Below are 21,143 nucleotides of genomic sequence, written 5' to 3'. Positions count from 1 at the left end.
CATTAAATGTGTAAAAAAGATAATAGACTTTAAATTTAAGCTCTCTGTTATGTTCTTTCCAAGTGAGTATATTTACATTTGTTAATTTAGTCTTTTTGTCGTTTTAATTCTACTGTTTTTCAGGTGGAAGTAGCATTCACTGTTATTGTGATTTTACAGTAGGTGAGTTATATACTTCGTTATTAAGTACTAAGTATGTAAAAGTATTTCACCGAATCGTTGATTTATTACAGTTTTAGAATGATGAAAAATGGAATTACCGCCTGATGTATAATGAATGATAAACAGCGGCTTTTTTTCTGACTTTACTAATTATCATATTGTTCTCTAACCGTATCATGTTATTGTTCTAATAGAAGTTTTTTTTGCAGTTCTGATGCGTCAAACTTGACTGCCCTGCATTTTATTATGGTAAGCATCTTGTTACTTTTTAGTATATTAAGGTTTTGTTAGTAACAGTGGGGTCTTTAATAAAACTAAGTGTTGCAAGCGGTAGCAGGTATTTTGTTTATTTTGACCAAAAACACTATACGACCTCGTCCAATAGATGTCAAATGGCCATGTGTGAAACGCCTCAAATCATTTTTAAGTTAGTCAAAAACCATTACGCAGTTGCAGATATTTTGGTTATTTTGATAATTCAAAAGCCATTTTGAGTGGCTGCGTAACATTTCTGGTCGAAGTAACCAAAATGTATGCAACCGTAGTTTTATTAGGGACTTGTGACAGTGTTGTAGTTCCTCTGTACATGCAATGCTGTAGGAGTTCAAAATTATGAGATCCTGTAATTTGTATTGTTATTAATTCATGAGTATTTATTGTGAGAACTGTTCCTCATTCAGCACTATAGTACATTTTGTTTAAATGTATTTATTAATTAATAATTATTTACAAAAAGAATGATGAAAAATGGAATTACCGCCTGATTATTCATGAACGATAAACAGCGGCTTTTTTTCTGACTTTTCTATAACCTAAAATAATGGTAGTGTAACTATGAATATAAAATTCCCTATGTGCTTTATATAGAAAATTGTATTTTGTAGATTCGACAATCTGCAACAAACTGCGTTCCGCATTTTGACCATGGTAAGCATTGCTTTTTTTTCATTAAACATATTCCATAATATTATAGAAAAAATACCGTACACTTTAATGGTCTGCAGATTTTTTAGTTGAAAATACTAATGGAATTAAAATTTTTATTGAATCAAAATTGTCAGTTCTATTCCTTTTTTAAAACCTTGTAATTTTTAAAGAAATATATGGTGTACGCACTCGGCACTTTGTTGTTGCTGATAAAGTGCTATCTAACTTTGGTTGTTAATTTTTAGATAAGTTTGTTTAAAAGTTTTTATTTTATAAGATATTGTTCAAGAATGATGAAAAATGGAATTACCGCCTGATTATTCATGAACGATAAACAGCGGCTTTTTTTCTGACTTTTAAGATTAAAAGTTATGTAACTAATCACAACATGCCTTTAATTAAAATAAAGTTAACTAATGTTTAAATCTTTTCAGGTTTGATGTTGCAACAGTCGCCTTTAGACTTTAGTGCTCTGACTTTTTATTGGTAAGAAAACTTTAATTTAGGAACTTAGTTTATCTAAAAAAATTGTTAATTTAAAAAAGTAGTTATAATATATAGTATGGTAGGGGAAGATGGGACACCTTTAGCCCAACATCCAAATATCCTAATCGTGTGTTAAACAATTAACAACGGTCGATGCTATGGAAGTCATGAAGATGTTGTTTTATATTTCTTTGAATGTTTTTGTTAATTGCCAAATGGTGCAAGAAAATAGATTGAAAAAAAGGTTTCCCTGTCCTCCCCCACCTTACAATATATATAATCAAGAGATGAAGGTAATAAGTACTTACGACTAATAAACCAAGCATTTCAAATTCTTTTTTTTATAATTTGAGTTTTTTCTTGTTTCCAAATATTTGTAACCCATCTTTGCAAAGTAGTTATTTGGATGTAATTAGTGGAACAAATATGTTTATAGTAATTTTTGATTACTGCATCCATAACTAAGTATTAACAAAAGAATGATGAAAAATGGAATTACCGCCTGATTATTCATGAACGATAAACAGCGGCTTTTTTTCTGACTTAATAACATATAACTCCATACAAAACATTAACTTTTGGGTTTGATAATAACTTTACTATTGTATTTTTTAGGTAATCCTACTGTTGATGGTCATTTGGAAAAGAATATCTGATAGGAAGTTAATACATTATCTGGTCTTTTGTACTTTGTTATGTGTGTGTCATGAGTTGTTGTATACACAGTAATTCTAATAAACCATGATTATTTACATTACCCTGTGCGTTTCTTCCCCAGTTTTTTTTTGCTGGTATAAGACTGTTTGTACGCCTAAGCACATGTTGCCCAATCCTTCAAAAACCAAAATACATGTATAATTTAAAACCGGTGTTAACTCCAACAATTACTATTTTACTGACTGTCTAGCGCCCCCGTCTGACTGGCTTATATATGCCTTTCTCCTGTCTTCGTTATGCGAACGCCGTCTCTCTAGTCTGCGTTTCAGTATAGGTTCTTGCATGGTTCTGTTAGCATCGCAATTTAGCGTAACTGTTTAAGATTTAGTTATTTTGTGTTCTATTTGTTAGCGACTGAACATAACTGTTTTTTAATCTCTCTCTGGTTCTCGCTCGGTCTCTATCTGACTCTTTGGCAACCTGGCTGATTTGGCTCTATTTTGGTTATTGTTGGAATCCGGCTAGCGTTCATGATTTGCGTTATCCTCAATACATCTGTATATATTCATCAAGTGGAGAGCATTAATTAAGTTATAGACATCAGTCGCTTATTCCTTATACGGCTAAAACTGCAGCCGCTTTCGAGCTAAACCCTAGCTCCTACAACCGGCATTATTTTTAATATTAGCAATAGTGACCCATGTCTGATTTTTTCCTGTACATATCTTAGTTTCTCTGTCGAAACTAATTGTTTGGAACAAAACCTAACTGGGAAATTTTTACTACGGGCATCTTATTAATGTCTTTATTTAGCCATTGAAAAATTATGTATTAGTTTACCTCCACATTTTAGCACAATAGTAACCGCGCACTTTATTGGACAGTGAGAACACTGCCGAATAATGATGTAACTTTTGTTTTCATCTATCATTAAATAGGTAGCCGGAAAAAAAGTCCCGTACTTGTTTACTTGTTTGAGTCCCGAGCCTTGTTTACAAACCGCTATGAAGAGGTAATGGTAAAACTTGGAAGAGAGTGGAATTAGCAAGAAAACGACAGCGGTTACCAAGCTTCGGGTAAAAACTCCTGGAGTAAAAGTATTAAAACTTATGTTTATGTGAAAGTAAGTAATCTATCTCTGCGTAGTAATCGTTTTCTGCGATAACAGTTTCACGCTCTAGTAACGCTTTGAAACAAAGCAGCGGCTGGCACTTGCCAAAAAGGGAGAAAATCATTGTAACCCCCAAGCGAGAGACCAAAAACAGTTCCTATGAGTCCGCTGAGACAAATGTTTTATGAGAAAGTATAAATGTTAAAAAACTTGGGAAATGAAGGCAACAGTTTAGACATAAAACTGTGTTAGTTAGAACAGGTGACAAATTGAAGTTACGCTAAAGTAGCCTACGTGTGTGTACCTTACAACTACTTAAAATGACAAAATGTTTGCAAACTTGTTCGTCTGTAAAAAAGGTAGCTTTGGTTTAAGTTGAACGAACATAAAAGCCCGCAGTAGCTGGTGTCAAAATTCAATGACTCGCTGTTTCCAGTTCAAGTTCTGACTCCCTGAAGCAGTTTCTCCTGTCGCAAGGATGCGCCCCACGCACAATAACGCTGCAGTAATAGTTCTCCTTCTATGCCAGTTTAGCCCAAGTTTCGTGTATGGGCTCGATCAATGCAATAATCAAGATTGCAAAGTGTGTTTGGAGGAAAACAGCTCAAAACCAGGTTTGTTTATAATTTATATCTTTCTTATGCAATTAACTACCTGTAGTCTCTTGAATTGCGATTGGACTAATAAGTTTATTATAGTAGGGTGGGGGGAGACCTTTAGCACATAATATCCAAATATCCTTATCCGGTTTTAAACAATTAACAGTAGTAGGCCTATATGGGAGTTGCGAACGGTTTTATATAATATTTTGAATGTTCTTTATTTGCTACCATATGGGGAAAAATAAAATGTAAAAGGTGTCCTATTTCCCCCACCCACTATCCAACCTTTAGGCCAGATAATAACAAAAATACTAATCTTCTCTCACTTCAAAGGTTGATTTAAATTGAAGAAATTTTAAGTTTTAGTTAAAACGTTTTTAAGTAAATTTAAGAAATTTGCAAGGCACAAATCCCGCATATCTGTTTGAAAATAATTGACTGTTAAAACTTCAAGTCGCTATGATTTGTTGTACAATTAGGAACACCAATTCTATTTGTCGTTCCTTAAAAACAACTTTCCTAAAATTAAGCCGTTTTAGGCGCAAATTTCAATAAAGTTTCTTACAGCAGTTTCATACATTCAACGGTTGTTGCGGAGTTATATAGAAGCAAATCAAATAATATTTGACGACCCGCTGAATTGGAGATATAACCAACACACAGTGATAGAAGCTCGACATATTTATATCTCAATCATTTTCATGAATGCTAATACTGGAACACGGTAAGCTTACTCGCATATCGTCCGAAGCTGTATAGTACATTCCGGCGCCGTGTCATAGTGGTTAGCGTGACTGCCTGTAACACAGAGGTAATGGGTTCAAGGCTCGTCGGTGCTACCATTGTGGGCGTATGTGTCCCTGGCAAGACAATTAACGGCATTGCTACTAATTGGTTGACCAAATTATCAGCCATACATAAAAAAAGAATAAAAAATCTGTGGGCGTCAAGTGATAGGTGGGCGTCAAGTGATACGACGTTAGCCCACAGTCCGACTCCATAACATGTCCAGGTTCAAAACTCAGTTTATTCAACAAAACAGTTCGGGTTACAACGACAAAACAACAACGACGTCACGATACTCTCCGGCCTCCAACTGGCTGGTCCAGGCTCACACTGCCTGGCTGTATAGTACAGGGCAGGGCTTATAAAGGAGATAACTCAAAGGCGAGAACTCCCAAGGCGAGAAGAAGCGTTATACACGAGAAAACATTATACACATTATACAGCAAGGCAAAGTCTCTCAGTATTGTTACAGGGCAAAGTCTCTTAGCATTGTATATAAAGAAGCATTGTTATACATGGGTTACAGGAAACAATCTAGGCACATTATACAGCAAGGCAAAGTCTCTCAGTATTGTTACAGGGCAAAGTCTCTTAGCATTGTATATAAAGAAGCATTGTTATACATGGGTTACAGGAAACAATCTAGGCGCATACACATTATGCCAGCTGGCCAGCTGTTAAAGTTACACAACGCAAAATTCAATCTTTATGCATTAAGTTAAATTTAGATAATTATATATATTAAATATTTGTGCTCGGAGCACCCTCAACCGCTACAAATCCAAAAAAATAATCACCCACAAAGGAACTTACATGGTAACTCGTAAGCTGGCACGAGGTGTTAAACCCGTGTTATAACGACTGTCGTTTTCCGGCCACGCGAGGATAAAGTAAGTTACATTCATTCACATTACATTGGTTAGCGTCTGCCTCTAACACGTGGTCGTGGAGTATATGGGAAATGGGCTCAAGGCTCGTCGCTGCTACCGTTATGGGCGCATGTGTCCTTGCTGGGACTCTATATTTGTATAGTAGGGTGGAGGAAGATGGGACACCTCTAGCACATCATATCTAAATATCCTGATAGTGTTTTAAACAATTACTAACGGTCAATGGGAGTCGTGGGCATATAGTTTCATAATTTCTTGAATCTTCATTGATTACTACTAAACGTGGCGAGAAAACAGAGTTAAAAGGTGTCCCGTTTCCCCCCACCCCACTGTATAGGCTAGTTTAGCTCGATATGCATTAAACCTAATCAACACTAAACTTTGTGGCGTGGTGGTTATATTTTATAGTTATACCTTTGAAACATTACTTCAAAAGACGTATTTGTATATTAATAGTATATGCTGTGAAATTAAGACCGTTAGCACATAATATCTCGTATTTCCCAAACATGTTTTTTACCATTTGACAACTCTCTTTAATTCGGAGTTTTTTTTACATTTAAGTTCGGATAACTTGTTGCTGTTTGACTGCTGTAATATTCCTCTTATGGACAAAGGATGCGTGTCAGATGTATTTGATCCGATGTTACATCCGTTCGACTTTGACGTCTACATTCGAATCTCTTTGTACAGGGAAAGCATAAACATGAGAAAAATAGCAATACCGGGTAAGAAAGTGTGGTTTGAACATTGAAAAATGATATATAGTAGGGTGCGTGGAGATGAGACACCTTTAACACGTAATATCCAAGTATCCTGATCGGTTTTAAATATTTAACAACGGTCTATGGGAGTCCCAAGGATACGGTTTTATAATTATTTGAATGTTCTTTGTTTACTACCAAATGGGTCGAGAAAATATAATCAAAAGGCGTTCCATCTTCTCCGTACCTACTATATAGTAGGGTTGGAGAAATTGCTTTAAAGCGTAATTTATACGGTCGTGAGAATATTGTGGAAAAATTCTGTAGCACTTTCATTTAAGGCCGTGAAAACAGAACTTTAGAAGATGTCCCATATTACCCCCATGTACCACTTTACCCTACTTTACTATATACTTTCGTTGGAATACGCGCGGGCGTGTCTTTTGGTGGGACACTTTACGATGATCACTTCACCCCTGGGTCACTATAATAGGCTGTGGAAATAAACGAATTTGCACACCCTATATAGTACTCATTATAGGGCAACAATAAATGTGTATGAAATAGAAGCACATTTTACATGTCTGAGTTTACTTACGCAAGGTTAAATATATATGACTTTAAACCATTGAAAGTTTAAACCTTGTTCGTTGAGTTTGCTAGCAGCACTTTTCACAATATTGTGACAGATCAAAACTACTTCCAGAGCCGCCTGTGGGCGATGAGACTGTAAACTTGGATGACTACGGTATTGCAAAAGACCGTGTTGGGCTTAATATACCAATACAACCATATGGAAGCGAAGATGCTTATGAATATTATGAAGAATATGGTAAAGTATAGGGTGGGGTCAAGATGGGACACCTTTAGCAGATATTATCCAAATATCCTGATCGTGTTTTAAACAAATAACAACGGTCTATGGTAGTCGTGAGGATATATTTTATAATTTTTTGAATGTTCTTTGTTTAGTACTAAATGACACAGGAAAATAGAGCTAAAATGTGTCCCATCTCCCCCACTCTAATGTGTAAGTAATTACTACATATTTGATTACTCTTGTGGGCTGCTTAAAGCTCTCGGTAATTTCTTGTATAAAATCAGCCTGCTGTAATGGAGATGGCTCGTAAAAATAGCGTTTACGAATATTATTAGAATAACGTTTTGTGTGATACCATCATGAAACATAATTTGCAGACATCTTAATGTTTCCATTAATAACGGCACGGTCTTAACTATACTATGGTTAAAGGGGCCTACCAACGAAAAAACAAGTGTGATCTAAAAGTACCACCGAAAAAAGTCAAAAAACAAAACACAACATTTAAGCACTTATCCTCATATACAAATTTTGATTTGCTGTTGGTATGCCCCTTTAATACGCCGCGACACAATATTGCGGCCAATAAAAAATGTAGAGAAATCCTAGCCGACGTGACGGTAAGTCCCATAGTGAATATCTTGTTACCAAAGCTTATATAACTACGATATATAGTAAACGTAGGTAAACGCATGAGTGTTCAATTATACATAGGGCTCATTCAATGGTTGTATTAACATATTGTTACACTTTCAAAGAGTTATTGTAAGGTGGGGGAGGACTGGACACCTTTCACACATAATATCCAAATATCCTGATGGTGTTTTAAAAAATTAACAACGGTCTGTGGCAGTCGTGAAATACGGTTTTATAATTCTTTGTATAGTAGGGTGGGGGAAGATTGGGCACTTTTAACACTAAATATCCAAAATTTGATATTTGTTTAAAACATGATCAGGATATTTGGATATTATCTCCTAAAGGTGTCCCGTCTTCCCTTACCCTATTATATGTATCTTTGAATTTTCGGAATTTCTGCACAATCGCGCCTACTTTATTCTATCCGTGTTCTGCTTATTGTATAAATATCGTCAAACCATTACCACATTTAACATGATATATACATTCATGTCTTTATTCCCCAAAAGAATTACCCGTTCCTGAACCTACATTATCGCCGGACTCGACCGTCATGCGGTGGTTAGATTACACAAGAGTTGAGACTGCGAGTAAATATTCTTACGTCTGTGTTTTCCATGCACTTAAGGGTAATATGCTTTATTAAACCATTTAATACTTAGTTTTTGCATGTCCGTTTTGAGTTTGTTTCTCGTGTTCTCGCAAGCTGTAATATTAACGGGTCTACAATCACGGCCTATTAAAGACACTCGCATCACAAAAACAATGCAATTCGGGACGTGACAAATCTGGACCCAGGTTATACCGACGCGGTATAATCACACTTTGCAGATTTTCCAAACTACAAAACCATTTTAACTATACTTTCTCTACAGAAAGCCGTGCTGCAAGTAACATTATAGTTCGAAGGTGTAAAATACCTATAGACACCAGGGTACTAAAAGTAAACATTACTAATGTGATCCATATCAGTACTATATTGGGTTGGGGTAGGATAGAACAAGTTTCATTCACTTTTATTGATCGATTTGGTAGTAAACAAGACCATTTAAAGAATTGTTATAGCTGCATCATCACGACCCTAAAATAACGTTGTTAATTGTTTAAAACGTGATCAGGATGCTTGTGTGCAAAGAGTGTACCACCTTACCCCACAGACTATAGGTGTAAAATGTTTGTAGTTGCTACTTGCTAGAATATAATTATGTATACCTAAAGCATTTTAATAGCTTTCGTAAAGGTAAAAAGGGTAGGCTTCTTATTTCCCATTAAAAAAAATAATTCTTGGAGCAAGTTTAAGCTTTACGTGCGTTTAGTTATAAGTAAAACTTTTTTGCAGAAACCGTGACAAGCATAAACGTGGCTAAAAGAAGTCCTTTGGAATCCGTATTATTTAATCGAGGTGTTTACAAAATGCCCGGCTTTACTTACGCAAACGACCAAGTCATAAATACCTACGAGTCAAGGGCAATAGAATGTGAAAGCAAAAGTTTCACCGGAACCGCTATCTACAATATAACTTCGAAAAACCCTGACAACTCTACGTTTACTTGCTTGCTTTTATGGCTAACTATGACTGCAAACGACAGCGTCGAAGTAAACTGCATGCCGCACAACGGTAAGTGGATAATGGTGACTGTATAAGTTAATACTTTGTACTTGAATAAAACACTGACGATGCAATTTTAGGCAAAGTTTACCGAAAAAGAAAAATACGCGTTGGACTTTTTGTTGCGTATTTTGAAACTTTATCCTGACTGATATTTCGTATAAAGAACCGTCCAACTTTATAGCTATAGATTTTTTTGTAAGTTACTTTATCTTTTCCTGGCCGGAAAACGACAGTCGTTATAACACGGGTGTTTATACACCTCGAGCTTACGAGTTACCATGTAGGCTATGTTACTTTGTGATTATTATTATTTTTATTTTTTATATACGGCTGATAATTTGGACAGCACATTAGTGACCATTGGGTTGGAGTAATTGCCGTTAAATATCTTGTCCAGGGACATTACCTCTGAGTTACAAGCAGACGCGCTAACCACTTTGCCACAGCGGCTGACTAGATCAAGGCCAGATTCATAAAATTCTCCACTGTTACACTTTAATTTGACAATACTTCTCTTAACAGCTACTTACCCCACTGTAATTCACAAGCCAATTGGCGTGGAACCATTTCCAACGACACTGTTAATTGTCGTCACGATCACTGGCTTTGGGGCTATTGTACTGGTGCTTCTTATGATTTTTATTATGTGCCATTGGAAGAGGAAATTAGATACGTTGCTCAAGGAAAACAAAAATATCCCAGAATCTTTGGTAAGATGCCTTCTAGTTTAGTTTATATAAATTTATAATTCCAAGTCACCTTTTTTGTCTAGATAAACGAAGCATTGAGATTTAAAAAAAACGCTTCTCTGTGAGTTGTAAAATAAACATAAACTACAATACCATTAACTGTATTAATGTTTATCTGATCTTTGTCTTCTTTAATATAATCACCTGTATATTCCAACTCAGAAACTCGCCTTTCAAGACGATAATCTCAAACCGACCGATATTTACTCTTCGGAGGAAATTGTGACACCATTTCAACTTGAACCAATTGCGGGTAAGATAAAGTAGGTTTGGATAAAATGAATTATGTAATTGTCAACATTTAGGCAACCCGTACAATTCAGTTGCAGAGAAAATGGAGTTTCTCTCTGATGTCGTCATCGTTACGTCATATCAAATAAATGACACCAGAAAAACGAGAATTCTATCCGACGACTCAGGTGTTCGAAGTATGACTTCTTACATAATGCCAGGAAGCCGGGAAACTTACAAAACGAACATCGAGAGAAGATATGGTTCGGAAGATTTCAAAACTTGTTGTTTTGAACCGGAGGTTTTAGAGGATTCGACGCTGCAGTGTGGAGTGTATACTAAACCGCGATACTTCAGGTCAAATTCTAGGTGATTTCATAACAAACGAAGCGGATATTTGTATGCGCCTTAATATAGTTTGTCGGCGCTAAGGTATTGACCTACACTAGTATCTACAACTCCAAGTTGTGTCAGATCATAAGAAGACAAATTCTGCATGTTTTTCGAACGTATAGTAGTAAATAAATGGTTAATTAAATCAATGCTAAAGATAATGCTTATTCATTAAAGCTGTGCTCTCTTATCATTTAAAACTTTGCTTTTTTGAATTTGATAAAGTTTTATATAACTTTTGTGTTATCTTTTACGCAAGTAAATAACTTAACTCAATTATTTTAAAGACACGCGAGGTTAATGTCAAATACTCGTTAAGTTGCAGTCCCAAATATAAATAGAAATACCTAAATTCTATGAAAATTTCCATGCTTCACTGCACGCACACGAAAGGTCATTCGAGAAACAAAGTATTTACTGGTACAGTTGTTAAGAATCTGATACATCGAATTGCTGATGCCATATAGCATTGTTATAAATTTAATTTTCATGGTAATTAATACTATTAAAAATTATAACTGATTTAATAATAGATAAAGGGAGTGTCAAAATAGATCGTAGGTTAATCAGTGGCAAAATACCGACTCTGAAATTTTGGTCCCAATGAGCTAATTGTCCAACTAGTGTTTTAAGCACATTGTGTGAATTTTCAAGGCAAACGTTGTTAATTATTTTGGGTTAACAATTTAACGTTTTAATGATAAGAATTCAGCAAATAAATTCAAAACCTGCGCTGAAATATTGGTTGCGTTGAAGTTTTTTTGTTAGCGGTTTATTTTAATCTGATATTTAGGTACTTCTTCGCTTTCATGGTGTTTAACCATATCGTGGTTTGTTCGTTTTTACTATTGCCTAATGACATTAAGTACCAAGCTAAAAATTTTTGGGATAAACTGTTAATAAAACCAAATTTTAAGAAACATTCATATATAGCATTATTTTACCTTGCTTATAAATTAAAAATAAATGCTGAAATTAAAGTATGTGTTTGCGAGTTAGACTCACATCACAAACAAATTGTTTTCATTTTTTGTACATTATTTTAACTAGGAAATTATAATAAAATCAACCATGGCTGCACGGCAATCAGTGATTAAAGCAGTTGAATGGGGAAAAATCCTGGAGAGGACACGACCTGACATGAAATCTACTATTGGTGCATTCAAAGCCAAAAGTGATGGCATATTTAACAACTATGTTAAATCAAAAGATGTCAAACTCGACATTGATTGGGCTTACTATCAATCAGCTGTTGCAAACAAGGCGCTTGTTGCTGATTTCGAAAAACAATTCAAAGCTTACAAGGTAAAAGTTTGTATATAATAAGCTTCTAATAGGCCTATTATATCAACTTTATCAAGTAACAATACTGAGTTTCAAAACAAGCAATTGCTACATTAGCTTTATAAAGGTTAGGAGGTTGGACTATATTAATTTTATAATGTTTTTAAGTTGTAGAAATATGTACATTAATTATTGTATATTTGTATTCAGTATATACATATGACTCTGTTTGTATGGATTCATTTTTGTGCTTATTTTAAAGATAATTCTGTTAAGTTTCATCGGACTTGCAAAACTGTTTTTAAACAAAATTTAATGCTGATTGTAATTTATATATATATGTCCTGAGCTGCATAACATACTGAAAAATTACATATTGTGTATAGTGTATATAGCATTGTAGGTTTGATACTCTTATAAGCAGAATGTTTTGGAATCTTAAAAATCTGGGTTGATATTGTTAAAAGCAGTTACTTAAGTCAACAAACATAGAAACTGCATTGAATAATCTAGTGAATGCAATATACTTTGGCTCTGTTTTTTTAAGTTGCCTAATAGCAAGGGAGCAGCTGTTTTATACTAAAAACTGTGGTGCATAATGTTACGGTTACCCCGGTTTAAAAAATAGGGGTAATGTCTAATGTGTCATCCTAGGAAGCCCTAACGCTACGCCTGTTATGACACAAGGCCAGTCTGCAGAGTATGGCAGTTCCTGACGAGATCTCCTTGTGCAAGACAGTTATTTGTCACTTGCGCACAGGCTATCGTCAAAAATCGGTTTGCAAAGCACGTACGTTTTCAAGCCACGCTAGGAAATCTTACTTAATTTAATACGTATTTTTTTCTTTGTTTAATTAATTGGCTTATGGGGACAAATTATGGCGTGCATCACCAAAAGTTTGTAAACAGAATCGCTCGTGCACCTGCCATACTCTGCAGACTAGACATGAGGTATGTGAAAAGAACACTCATGTTAAAACGACTGCCATTGCTCTATCATGAGTAGTTAAATAAATAAGTTGCATTCATTCTATGGAAACACTCTCAGGTGCCAAAACCCATTGACACGAAGAGCAAAGAACTTGAAGATAAGACTGCTAAAGATAATGAGGCTGTGAAGAAATTTCTTCAAGAAACTGAAGAAAATCTCACAGAGGTCATGATGACAGTGGATCGTCTCAACTCTCTTCCTCCATTCGAGCAGATGACTATTGACGACATATTTGAAAACTTCCCACAAGTCAAACCAGATTATAAGAAGATACCACACTGGCCCCATGCTGAAAGTGTTGACCAAATTCTAACCAAGCCACGCTAAATATGTTCTTATCTCTCAATAAATTAACCCTGCTCTGAATGGTCACTTATTCAAAAATTCATTTCTTTAACTTGAAAGTTCTGTTTATGGTTTCGAATTAAAAGCTGTACAATGAAAGAGCATGACTAATTGTTTCTGGGGAACGCAGTATTATATAGTAGAATAACAGTGTAAAACTATCTATAGTGGAACTAGAAACGCAGCTCTGTGTAGTACCAAGCGAACAAAAACACCACAGCCAGCAGCAATTTACACGGCAGTTTTACAGCATACCATTTTTAGCGTTCAGTAATAAAGCCCGCTTTTCCAACCAATTCCAAGGAATGACTGCGCTTAAAATTTTCCACGTTAAATTTCGCTCTGTTTCGAAAAGATGCCTGATCGTAGGCTTCTTCTTGCTTAAAAACGTAGACCTGATAATGATGAGGTCCCGATCCTATTGGAGGGGAAGGTCCGTTGTATTCTGCGGGGACGGAATTTATAATAAGTTGACTGTAGCAGTATAAGTACCAATGACAACCGCAGTGAGTTACTTTTTAACATAACATATTTTTATATTTATGCAGAAGTGCAGAACTATGGGATAAGATGGGACACATTAGCACAAAATATTCAAATATTCTATTTTTTTACGTGCTTTTTAGTGTCCGTGTATGGTGGCACAGAAGAAAAAAGTATACTGTATAGGGCATAGGCGGTTGAAGCGATATATTAGATAGTAAGATGGGACACTTTTAGGCTTTTAGCACATTATATCCAAATATCCTAATGGTATTTATAAACCATTAACAACCGTCTATGGTGGTCGTAAGAATACGGTTTTATAAATTTTTAAATGTTCTTTGTTTACTATTAAATGTTACGAGAAAATATAATGAAAATGTGTCTCATCTACCCCCACCCTTTACTATGATACCGGTGTATTATTGTGCATTATACACAGCAGGTTATCGCAGTATAGCGATTAGAATTAGATTATAGATACTTACCCGTGATTATGTTGTTTTCTGGAGCATTCAAGTTTAACACGCTGTCTTGGCTGTTTGGTTTTAAGTTTGACCCTAAATAATGCAACCACGATCTATATGTGTGTTGCGCTGCTGAAGGCGCGTCTGGATCCACCATTATTATTGTGTATAGAGCATCCTGAAAATGAAAAGCAGGTTTAGGACATGAACTGTTTAGTTTCGATTGCTATGATAAATCTTCTATGTGAGTAAGAAGTTTGGGTTTAAAAAATAATGCGAATATATGCTCCAGATTTGCTAGACGCAGGCCATGACTTTTGTTAGAGCGTCTGCACGTTAAATTCTGCCCAACAGAATGTTTAAATAGTATAAAATAATGTTTTTGGGCGAGTTAACAAATGAATGTAACTTGCTTTATTCTGACGTGGCCTGTAAACTAATCGTTAAACACAGTGTGTGTTTCATATACCTTGTGCCCGCTTACGAGTTACCAAGTATGTTACTTTGTGGGTGATTATTATTATTATTTTTTGTGTAAAACTATCTTTGCCTGAGTAAATATTAAATACAATCCTCTAAATAATTCGTAACATTGGCACCATGCAGCACCCTGCGTTTATTACCGGGTCAAGGAGAGAGTCCTGGATCTTAGGAGCGGCTTGGTTCCCAGCTTCCTCAAACTTGGCAAATGGTATGTGTTCATTTTCAGATGTAAATTCAAATGTATGGTACCTCACAGTAACGAGATTCGGCAATGCTAGAGGTATTAAACAAAAGCTATTTCATTTGCGTGAAAGTTACATATAGTAGGATAGGGGAAGAGGGGACACCTTTTCATTCTATTTTCTCGTACATTTTGTTAGTAAACAAAGAACATTCAAAGCATTATAAATCCTTGTCGTCGCCACTTTCATAGACCGTTGTTAATTGTTTAAAACACAATCAGGATATTTATATATTTTGTGCTAAAGGTGTCCCATCTTCCCCCACCCCACTATATATACCGTATAATGGCTTACATATCACAAATAGTGTATAGGGTTTACCTAACACCCCCAAATTTTAACGGATTATTCATAGAAGAAACTCATATAAAAAGGTGAACCCTATAGATCCTATTATATATGGGTATATAAGTTTCCGCAGCGTGGCACCGTGGCACCGTGGCACCATGCTGCCTATGACTTGGGCCAGGTTTTATCCACACCCCCTCGCAAGTAAATCTATAGATACGGATATATTTACCTTTACACTGAAGTACAAACAGGTGAATAATTAACAATGATGTAACAAAGATGCGAGTAGCAGTCATTGCTGTTTTCCTATCGATTTCTCAACCTAACGAAAACCTCAAGCAATATTTCTTTAAAACGCTTTTCATTCAATAAGATTACCCGGTGTTAATACGCCCTTATATTTGCGGGAAACCTATGTTACGTTCAACGGTACGTCTTACATTCAATGTCACGTCTTATTAACACAAACATGTTACATTTATGTTACGTATTAGCATCATCATATAACACTATAGAAAACTGTATGATTTAAATAAATCCATGCTACGTATTAGCACAAACAATAGACTTATATGATCTACCGTCTGATGTTTCCTGTACCATGTCTTACGTTGTCATTAGCCTTGTAATATAACAGAGATGCTTGCGGCGCGATATATCTGTTTACACCCAAATAAATATAAGAAAAACAGACCCACCCAAAATCATATTCTATAACACAAACCAAATACCATTTTTAATTTTCATGCACACATTGTATATACAAATGTATTTAACCTATGCGTTATTTGCTCTGCAACTTAAAACTTTGTGCTCTTAACTGAAGCACTGACAACAATGTTGTTATGACTTTATTTACAGTTTAATAATTATATCTGAAGATGTTAATGCCGTTGAAGTGTATTGATTTTACACTACATTGAAGTAGCACTTGGCAAACAAAGTGGCTCAAAAGAGTAGTTTCGTTCGGTTTAAACAACCTTTTATAAAACGACATATAATGTATATATATAACAAAAGGTTACGTGGGTTTAGATTTGGTATCTGATGTTATCGGAATTCAATGACATTTTACCGCTGGGTGGCGTGGCATAGCTTTTTGCGTAACATTTACATTCTGCAAAGTTTTTCATTTGATCACAAAAACTTGTATAGAAATAGACTGGTGCGTGGAGTACACATTAACGATTGACATTCGTTGTACCATATAACATTTTTAAGGAAAAGATAAACGTCTTTTCTTGATTTTATAGCTTTGAGTTATATGTTTTAGCTAGATCTTTTCACTGACTTTCATTTTAATGATCGATCTTCACCTATTATTATTACCTACATACTTATTTACCACACCGTAGATACTCTAATAGAGTATCTATGATTGCATGATTATTGATTTGCTTTCATGCCAACAGCATTAGCATATTTTTCATCTTACAGGTACAGTTTCATCTTACAGGTAAAATCGAGCTTGTAATTCAACACTGCATGCCTGCAACTCTTTGTTCCACACCGTCGTAAAGCGAAAAAACTTGTGTTTAAACTAGATGGTGCAACAGTTACCAAAAAAGGCATTTTTAACTTCTTGCAGTTTTCTGTATTCTAGATTTTAAAGCAGGGGTCATAGTATTGGTTTTCTATGGTCCTCAAACAGAGAACGTCTGGTGTCTAGTCTATACGTCAGTAGTTCCAAACTTGAACGTGACGGTAAGTTCTCGTGGACAAAATGGATAAATCAGCATTTTTATGTGTTCTTCGGGGACTTGTAGACCTATCATGTTTCAGTAGTTTATTTGCAGCAATTTGTAGGAGTTGTATTGTATTTTCTGATCCAATGATGTGCGTGAGAAATTTTTAATGTGGTCACGCGTTTATAGCGTCTATGCAACAGGACAACAATAAACAATTACGAATATGGATTTTATTTATTCTCAGGCAGTTTAAAAATACGTAATTGCTCGACAGCTTTACATACGCAATAGACAAGAATTATGCTAAACCAGAATAAAAAAATATTTACTCCTTTTTTGTTTACAATTGGCAAGACTTTTGCTAACAATGTGAGCGGAGCGTTTTTACGATGTAACTTAATCTATCAACTTATGCTAATATTTTATAGACATATTTATTATGTAATAAAATTTCTTGACACTTCTGTTTTCATTGATAATAGTATATGATGAAATCTGTATTTATTCTTACATGTTAAAACTTTAAATATATGGATATTACTGTATTTTTTGTGGATGCCATGGTTATTGGTTATACTGTTTGTATTAAGTTAATGAGAAATCTGTTAAAAATAATTACTTATATAAAATGTTATGTTATGCAATGCACAATTTTGACAAATACATAGGAGAGGTTAGAAAGACTAAAGGAGTCAAATTATATAGTTGAGTGATTTCGAATTGTATGTGGTTACTGAATCAATTGTTTAACAACTAATTTAGTGACTGCGCATTTTGTATGATTTAGCATTGATGTCAAAGTCATTTTGATGGATTTCATTCAAAAAGGTTTATGTTATAATGTACTTAAACAGCTTGTTTCTTGGTTGTTGTTACGGAGAACTACACTTTTAACACATTGTTTGCAATTAAACATTAAAATTTAACTTAGTCTCTAACTCTAACATAGGGAATTTTTACACTGTGTCAATGAGGTTTAAAATATATGGAAAGGCAGTCCATTGGTAATTGCATAATTGGCGTAATACCGGCATGTAAATTGCCATGTATTATTGTGGTAATCCATTACAAAATCACTGCTTAAGTATGGCGAGTGTTAATTTAAAATTGATCAAGAAATATTTAAACTTGCAATTCAAAAGTTTAGAAATGCATTGTATTATATTAATACATTCATACCCCTTGACCTACTGACCTATGCCTACTGTATGTGTTGACTACATACAGACCCCAACAAGACACTTGACATAATATGCATCTATATATATTATACTTCTTTTTTGTGCTACAGGCTATTTAATGTGAGCATATTACAGAGTTGTGTAGGGTTTGAGTACAGTATATAATGGGACACTCACAGGTGTAGTATAATTTTGTGCTCTTAGTTGAGGTTGTCTATTAGCGAATTTTGTATCAATTTAGTTGTTGTTAATAAATCTGGAAACACTTAGTTTTCAAAATTACTATTTTTCCATTTGTAATATATATATATTTCGGCTATCCTTTATTCCTTTATTGAAATATGTTTTGTGTACTTATACCTAATTTTTTCTTAGAATTAATAGTGGTTTGTGTAAGTTTACCTAAACAGAATCTCTATATCCAATATCCATATATATATATCTATATTTCCATTTGGATTTATATGTCTGTGAAATTGCATTTGACTACTGATAGTTATACACAGCCATGAGTCATAACGAAATGTCAATATGTTTAATGCACAGGGTAGATTATATATGGGAACTGTTACACCACTTTTCAAGCATTGGCAGTTTTCTGTGCTCGTTCCAATCGAAAATATTTAAGTGCAGATCCTATGCTGCTTTTTTGAGATAGAAATATTTTTTGTAAAACAAGGTCTTCTGTAACTGTGTCTTGTGTAAAACGATAAGGATGTTTTGAATTGCGAAAGCTACATAAATTAATATGCAATCTATACAAACAATTAAACATCAATAGATCATTAATTACAAAGGAAATTTTCTGCTGATCATAATTTCCTGTACAGTGTTTATCTAATTCGAAATTTGATCTTTTGTGTGGATGTAATATTGCATTGTGTGTATGAGAATAGCAATTGAAAATTCAAATTAAAATAAGCCAGCTTGAAATGTGTGTATCTGCTGATTAGAGTAAAAGTTGTAATAAAGTAGGGTGGGGGAAGATGGGACACCTTTAGCACATAATGTCCAAGTATCCCGATCGTGTTTTAAACAATTTACAGTAGTGTATGGAAGCCATAAGCATACAGTTTAATATTTCTTTGAATGTTCTTTGGTTAATACCAAATGGGATGAGACAATGAAACAAAAATGTTCCCCTACTCTACGCCTAGAAAGCTGTTAATGTAGCTGTAGCTTTGTTATAGTTTGGTTTAGGATACAGTTAACAAAATTCATGTTTTATGAAAAACTTAGGTCCATAATGCTACTCAGTGTAGGTTTGGACATAGTAGGGTAAGTATATGGATGTTAATTACATATAATGCACATTTGCCCAAGAAAACGTTTGTCATTTTTTATGTGCTCTGTCTATTATCAGTGCATTCATGGGTGCAAATTTTAAAAGCAGAACTTTAGTGTGTTAATGTTTTTATTGCACAGTCATGTTTTGAAGGTTATTCTCAAGCCCACTATTTGTGCTTTTAATATCCAGCACTTTATTAAACGAGCGGCAAAGGAAGATTGTTTGTTCGTTTACAACACTGCCGCCCCACGCCCTAGCTTCATATTTGTTCGCTCTGTTGAGCCCAGCACCGCAATACGCGATTACCACCGCTGCTCAACCACATTACGCACAATGTTCCTTTGTTCGGACCAGACGCCTAAGAATTTCATTTATCAGCCTTTAGGCCATGGTCACAATTAATTTTAGGTTTTTAATAATTAAGTTGTGTGACGTACTTAACATTAGGAACCAGAATCATTTAGCGACGATCGAACATGTTTAGGGTTTAAGTGTGATTACCCCTCCTTTTGTTATAAACGTCTACCCTTTTCGTTTCATATTTTATGCCATGCGTCACTTGTAATACGTAATATGCTCTTACAGTTTCAAGTGCCTTGTCGAACACACTTGGCCCGGTAGGGCTGTGCAACTTTGGCTTAGTTTTTCGCCTCGTTGAAGCGCAGACGCCCTTTTTCGAAGCCAGACGATCCAGCCGCTGAAAGTGCTTGTACACACGTGATTTGCTTTAGGGCAGTTAGTTAAGTGTAGAGTGACAAAGAGACAGCCCCTCTTCTCTTCTGTACGAACCACAAGGTCACGTCGGCTTATGCAATATAACGCCGTGCGCGTGTTGCTACATCCGTAACTGCGCCGACAACAAATTTGACCTGAAAGCACTGCAAGTCTCAAAATAGCGAATATTTGGGATTTTTTAATTAATTTTGGCGTGCTGCTGCCTATAAGGTTGTCCCAACCACCTGAAACAACCTTGGATTTCAACGAAATCGATCCCACATTGAAAGTTAAACCGATACTATCTCTCCCTACCATAACAATAAAATGTATTTATTCGTGCCGTCTTGCGCACCTACTTTTCAGCGCCAAATAATTAAAATCCACCAAAGATGCACTTAAACCGAAGGTTTAAATAATTCAATTATTGTTTAATGCCACTCCCATGTCTCTCAGCGCTTCACGTCTTATGCAATTTTGATTACCCAGAACTCCAATTCATTTGCTCTATACTATTGATTCATTCCACCCCAATACATAAGCGCCGTAGGTGAAATTATCTTGCTTTTAATTGACAAGATCGGAGATAATGTGTTAGTAGAAAATACGTGATGGAATATCTGTTGTTTGCTCTCTCTCCAGACGATACTAATCACCGCCCAGGGCCTTAGTTAAGGTTTCATGTATTCAGTCTGCTATAGCGTACTTTCTTTGGTATATTATCTGTCAATACTTGTCATGAACCATAGCTGTCTGTTCAAGTTTATAGCAATTCCCTAATTTGAGTTTTAAGTGGTTTACATAATGGCGGATAAAGCTAACAGCGTGTGGTTATTAACGATTGGTGAATGAATTTATTTTTGTCAGATATTGTACTGTACAGAAGAGACCTCACTTGGTACCTGGGCTTGTCTCAC

The 21,143-nt window shown here is 35.1% G+C and overlaps 3 protein-coding genes across 8 annotated transcripts; 2 read left to right on the top strand and 1 right to left on the bottom strand.

Moving 5' to 3' along the window:
- Positions 1 to 21: 21 nt before the first annotated feature.
- On the top strand, positions 22 to 11,048 carry LOC149741572 (uncharacterized). Of its 6 annotated transcripts, none has more exons than XM_089893406.1 (14): positions 22 to 162; positions 372 to 411; positions 1,047 to 1,089; positions 1,524 to 1,575; positions 2,191 to 3,308; positions 3,780 to 3,957; positions 4,513 to 4,669; positions 6,186 to 6,349; positions 7,032 to 7,157; positions 8,294 to 8,413; positions 9,124 to 9,402; positions 9,919 to 10,106; positions 10,308 to 10,398; positions 10,451 to 11,048. In XM_089893406.1, the coding sequence occupies exons 6-14, from the start codon at positions 3,822 to 3,824 to the stop codon at positions 10,747 to 10,749; spliced, it is 1,560 nt and encodes a 519-aa protein (XP_089749532.1). In that variant the 5' UTR covers positions 22 to 162; positions 372 to 411; positions 1,047 to 1,089; positions 1,524 to 1,575; positions 2,191 to 3,308; positions 3,780 to 3,821; the 3' UTR covers positions 10,750 to 11,048. The 6 variants fall into 6 exon arrangements, with proteins under 6 accessions (XP_089749532.1, XP_089749535.1, XP_089749536.1 ...); XM_089893409.1 differs by having other exon boundaries at positions 2,191 to 3,355; positions 4,516 to 4,669; XM_089893410.1 differs by having other exon boundaries at positions 2,191 to 3,355; positions 10,469 to 11,048.
- Positions 11,049 to 11,769: 721 nt separating this feature from the next.
- On the top strand, positions 11,770 to 13,488 carry LOC149741571 (ATP synthase peripheral stalk subunit d, mitochondrial-like). The gene is made up of 2 exons (XM_089893538.1): positions 11,770 to 12,074; positions 13,102 to 13,488. Exons 1-2 carry the CDS (start codon positions 11,841 to 11,843, stop codon positions 13,369 to 13,371), a joined length of 504 nt encoding a protein of 167 aa, XP_089749664.1. The 5' UTR covers positions 11,770 to 11,840; the 3' UTR covers positions 13,372 to 13,488.
- On the bottom strand, positions 13,433 to 16,185 carry LOC149741570 (protein D2-like). Its single transcript, XM_089893536.1, has 4 exons — positions 15,585 to 16,185; positions 14,963 to 15,096; positions 14,361 to 14,517; positions 13,433 to 13,834 (listed from the first exon to the last, which is right to left on the bottom strand). Exons 1-4 carry the CDS (start codon positions 15,649 to 15,651, stop codon positions 13,650 to 13,652), a joined length of 543 nt encoding a protein of 180 aa, XP_089749662.1. The 5' UTR covers positions 15,652 to 16,185; the 3' UTR covers positions 13,433 to 13,649.
- Between the last annotated feature and the right edge of the window lie 4,958 nt (positions 16,186 to 21,143).

The sequence above is a fragment of the Ciona robusta genome, chromosome 1, assembly GCF_009617815.1.
Source record: "Ciona robusta chromosome 1, ASM961781v2".
NCBI classification, from domain to species: Eukaryota; Metazoa; Chordata; class Ascidiacea; order Phlebobranchia; family Cionidae; genus Ciona; species Ciona robusta.
This window is presented reverse-complemented; position numbering and strand designations above follow the sequence as displayed.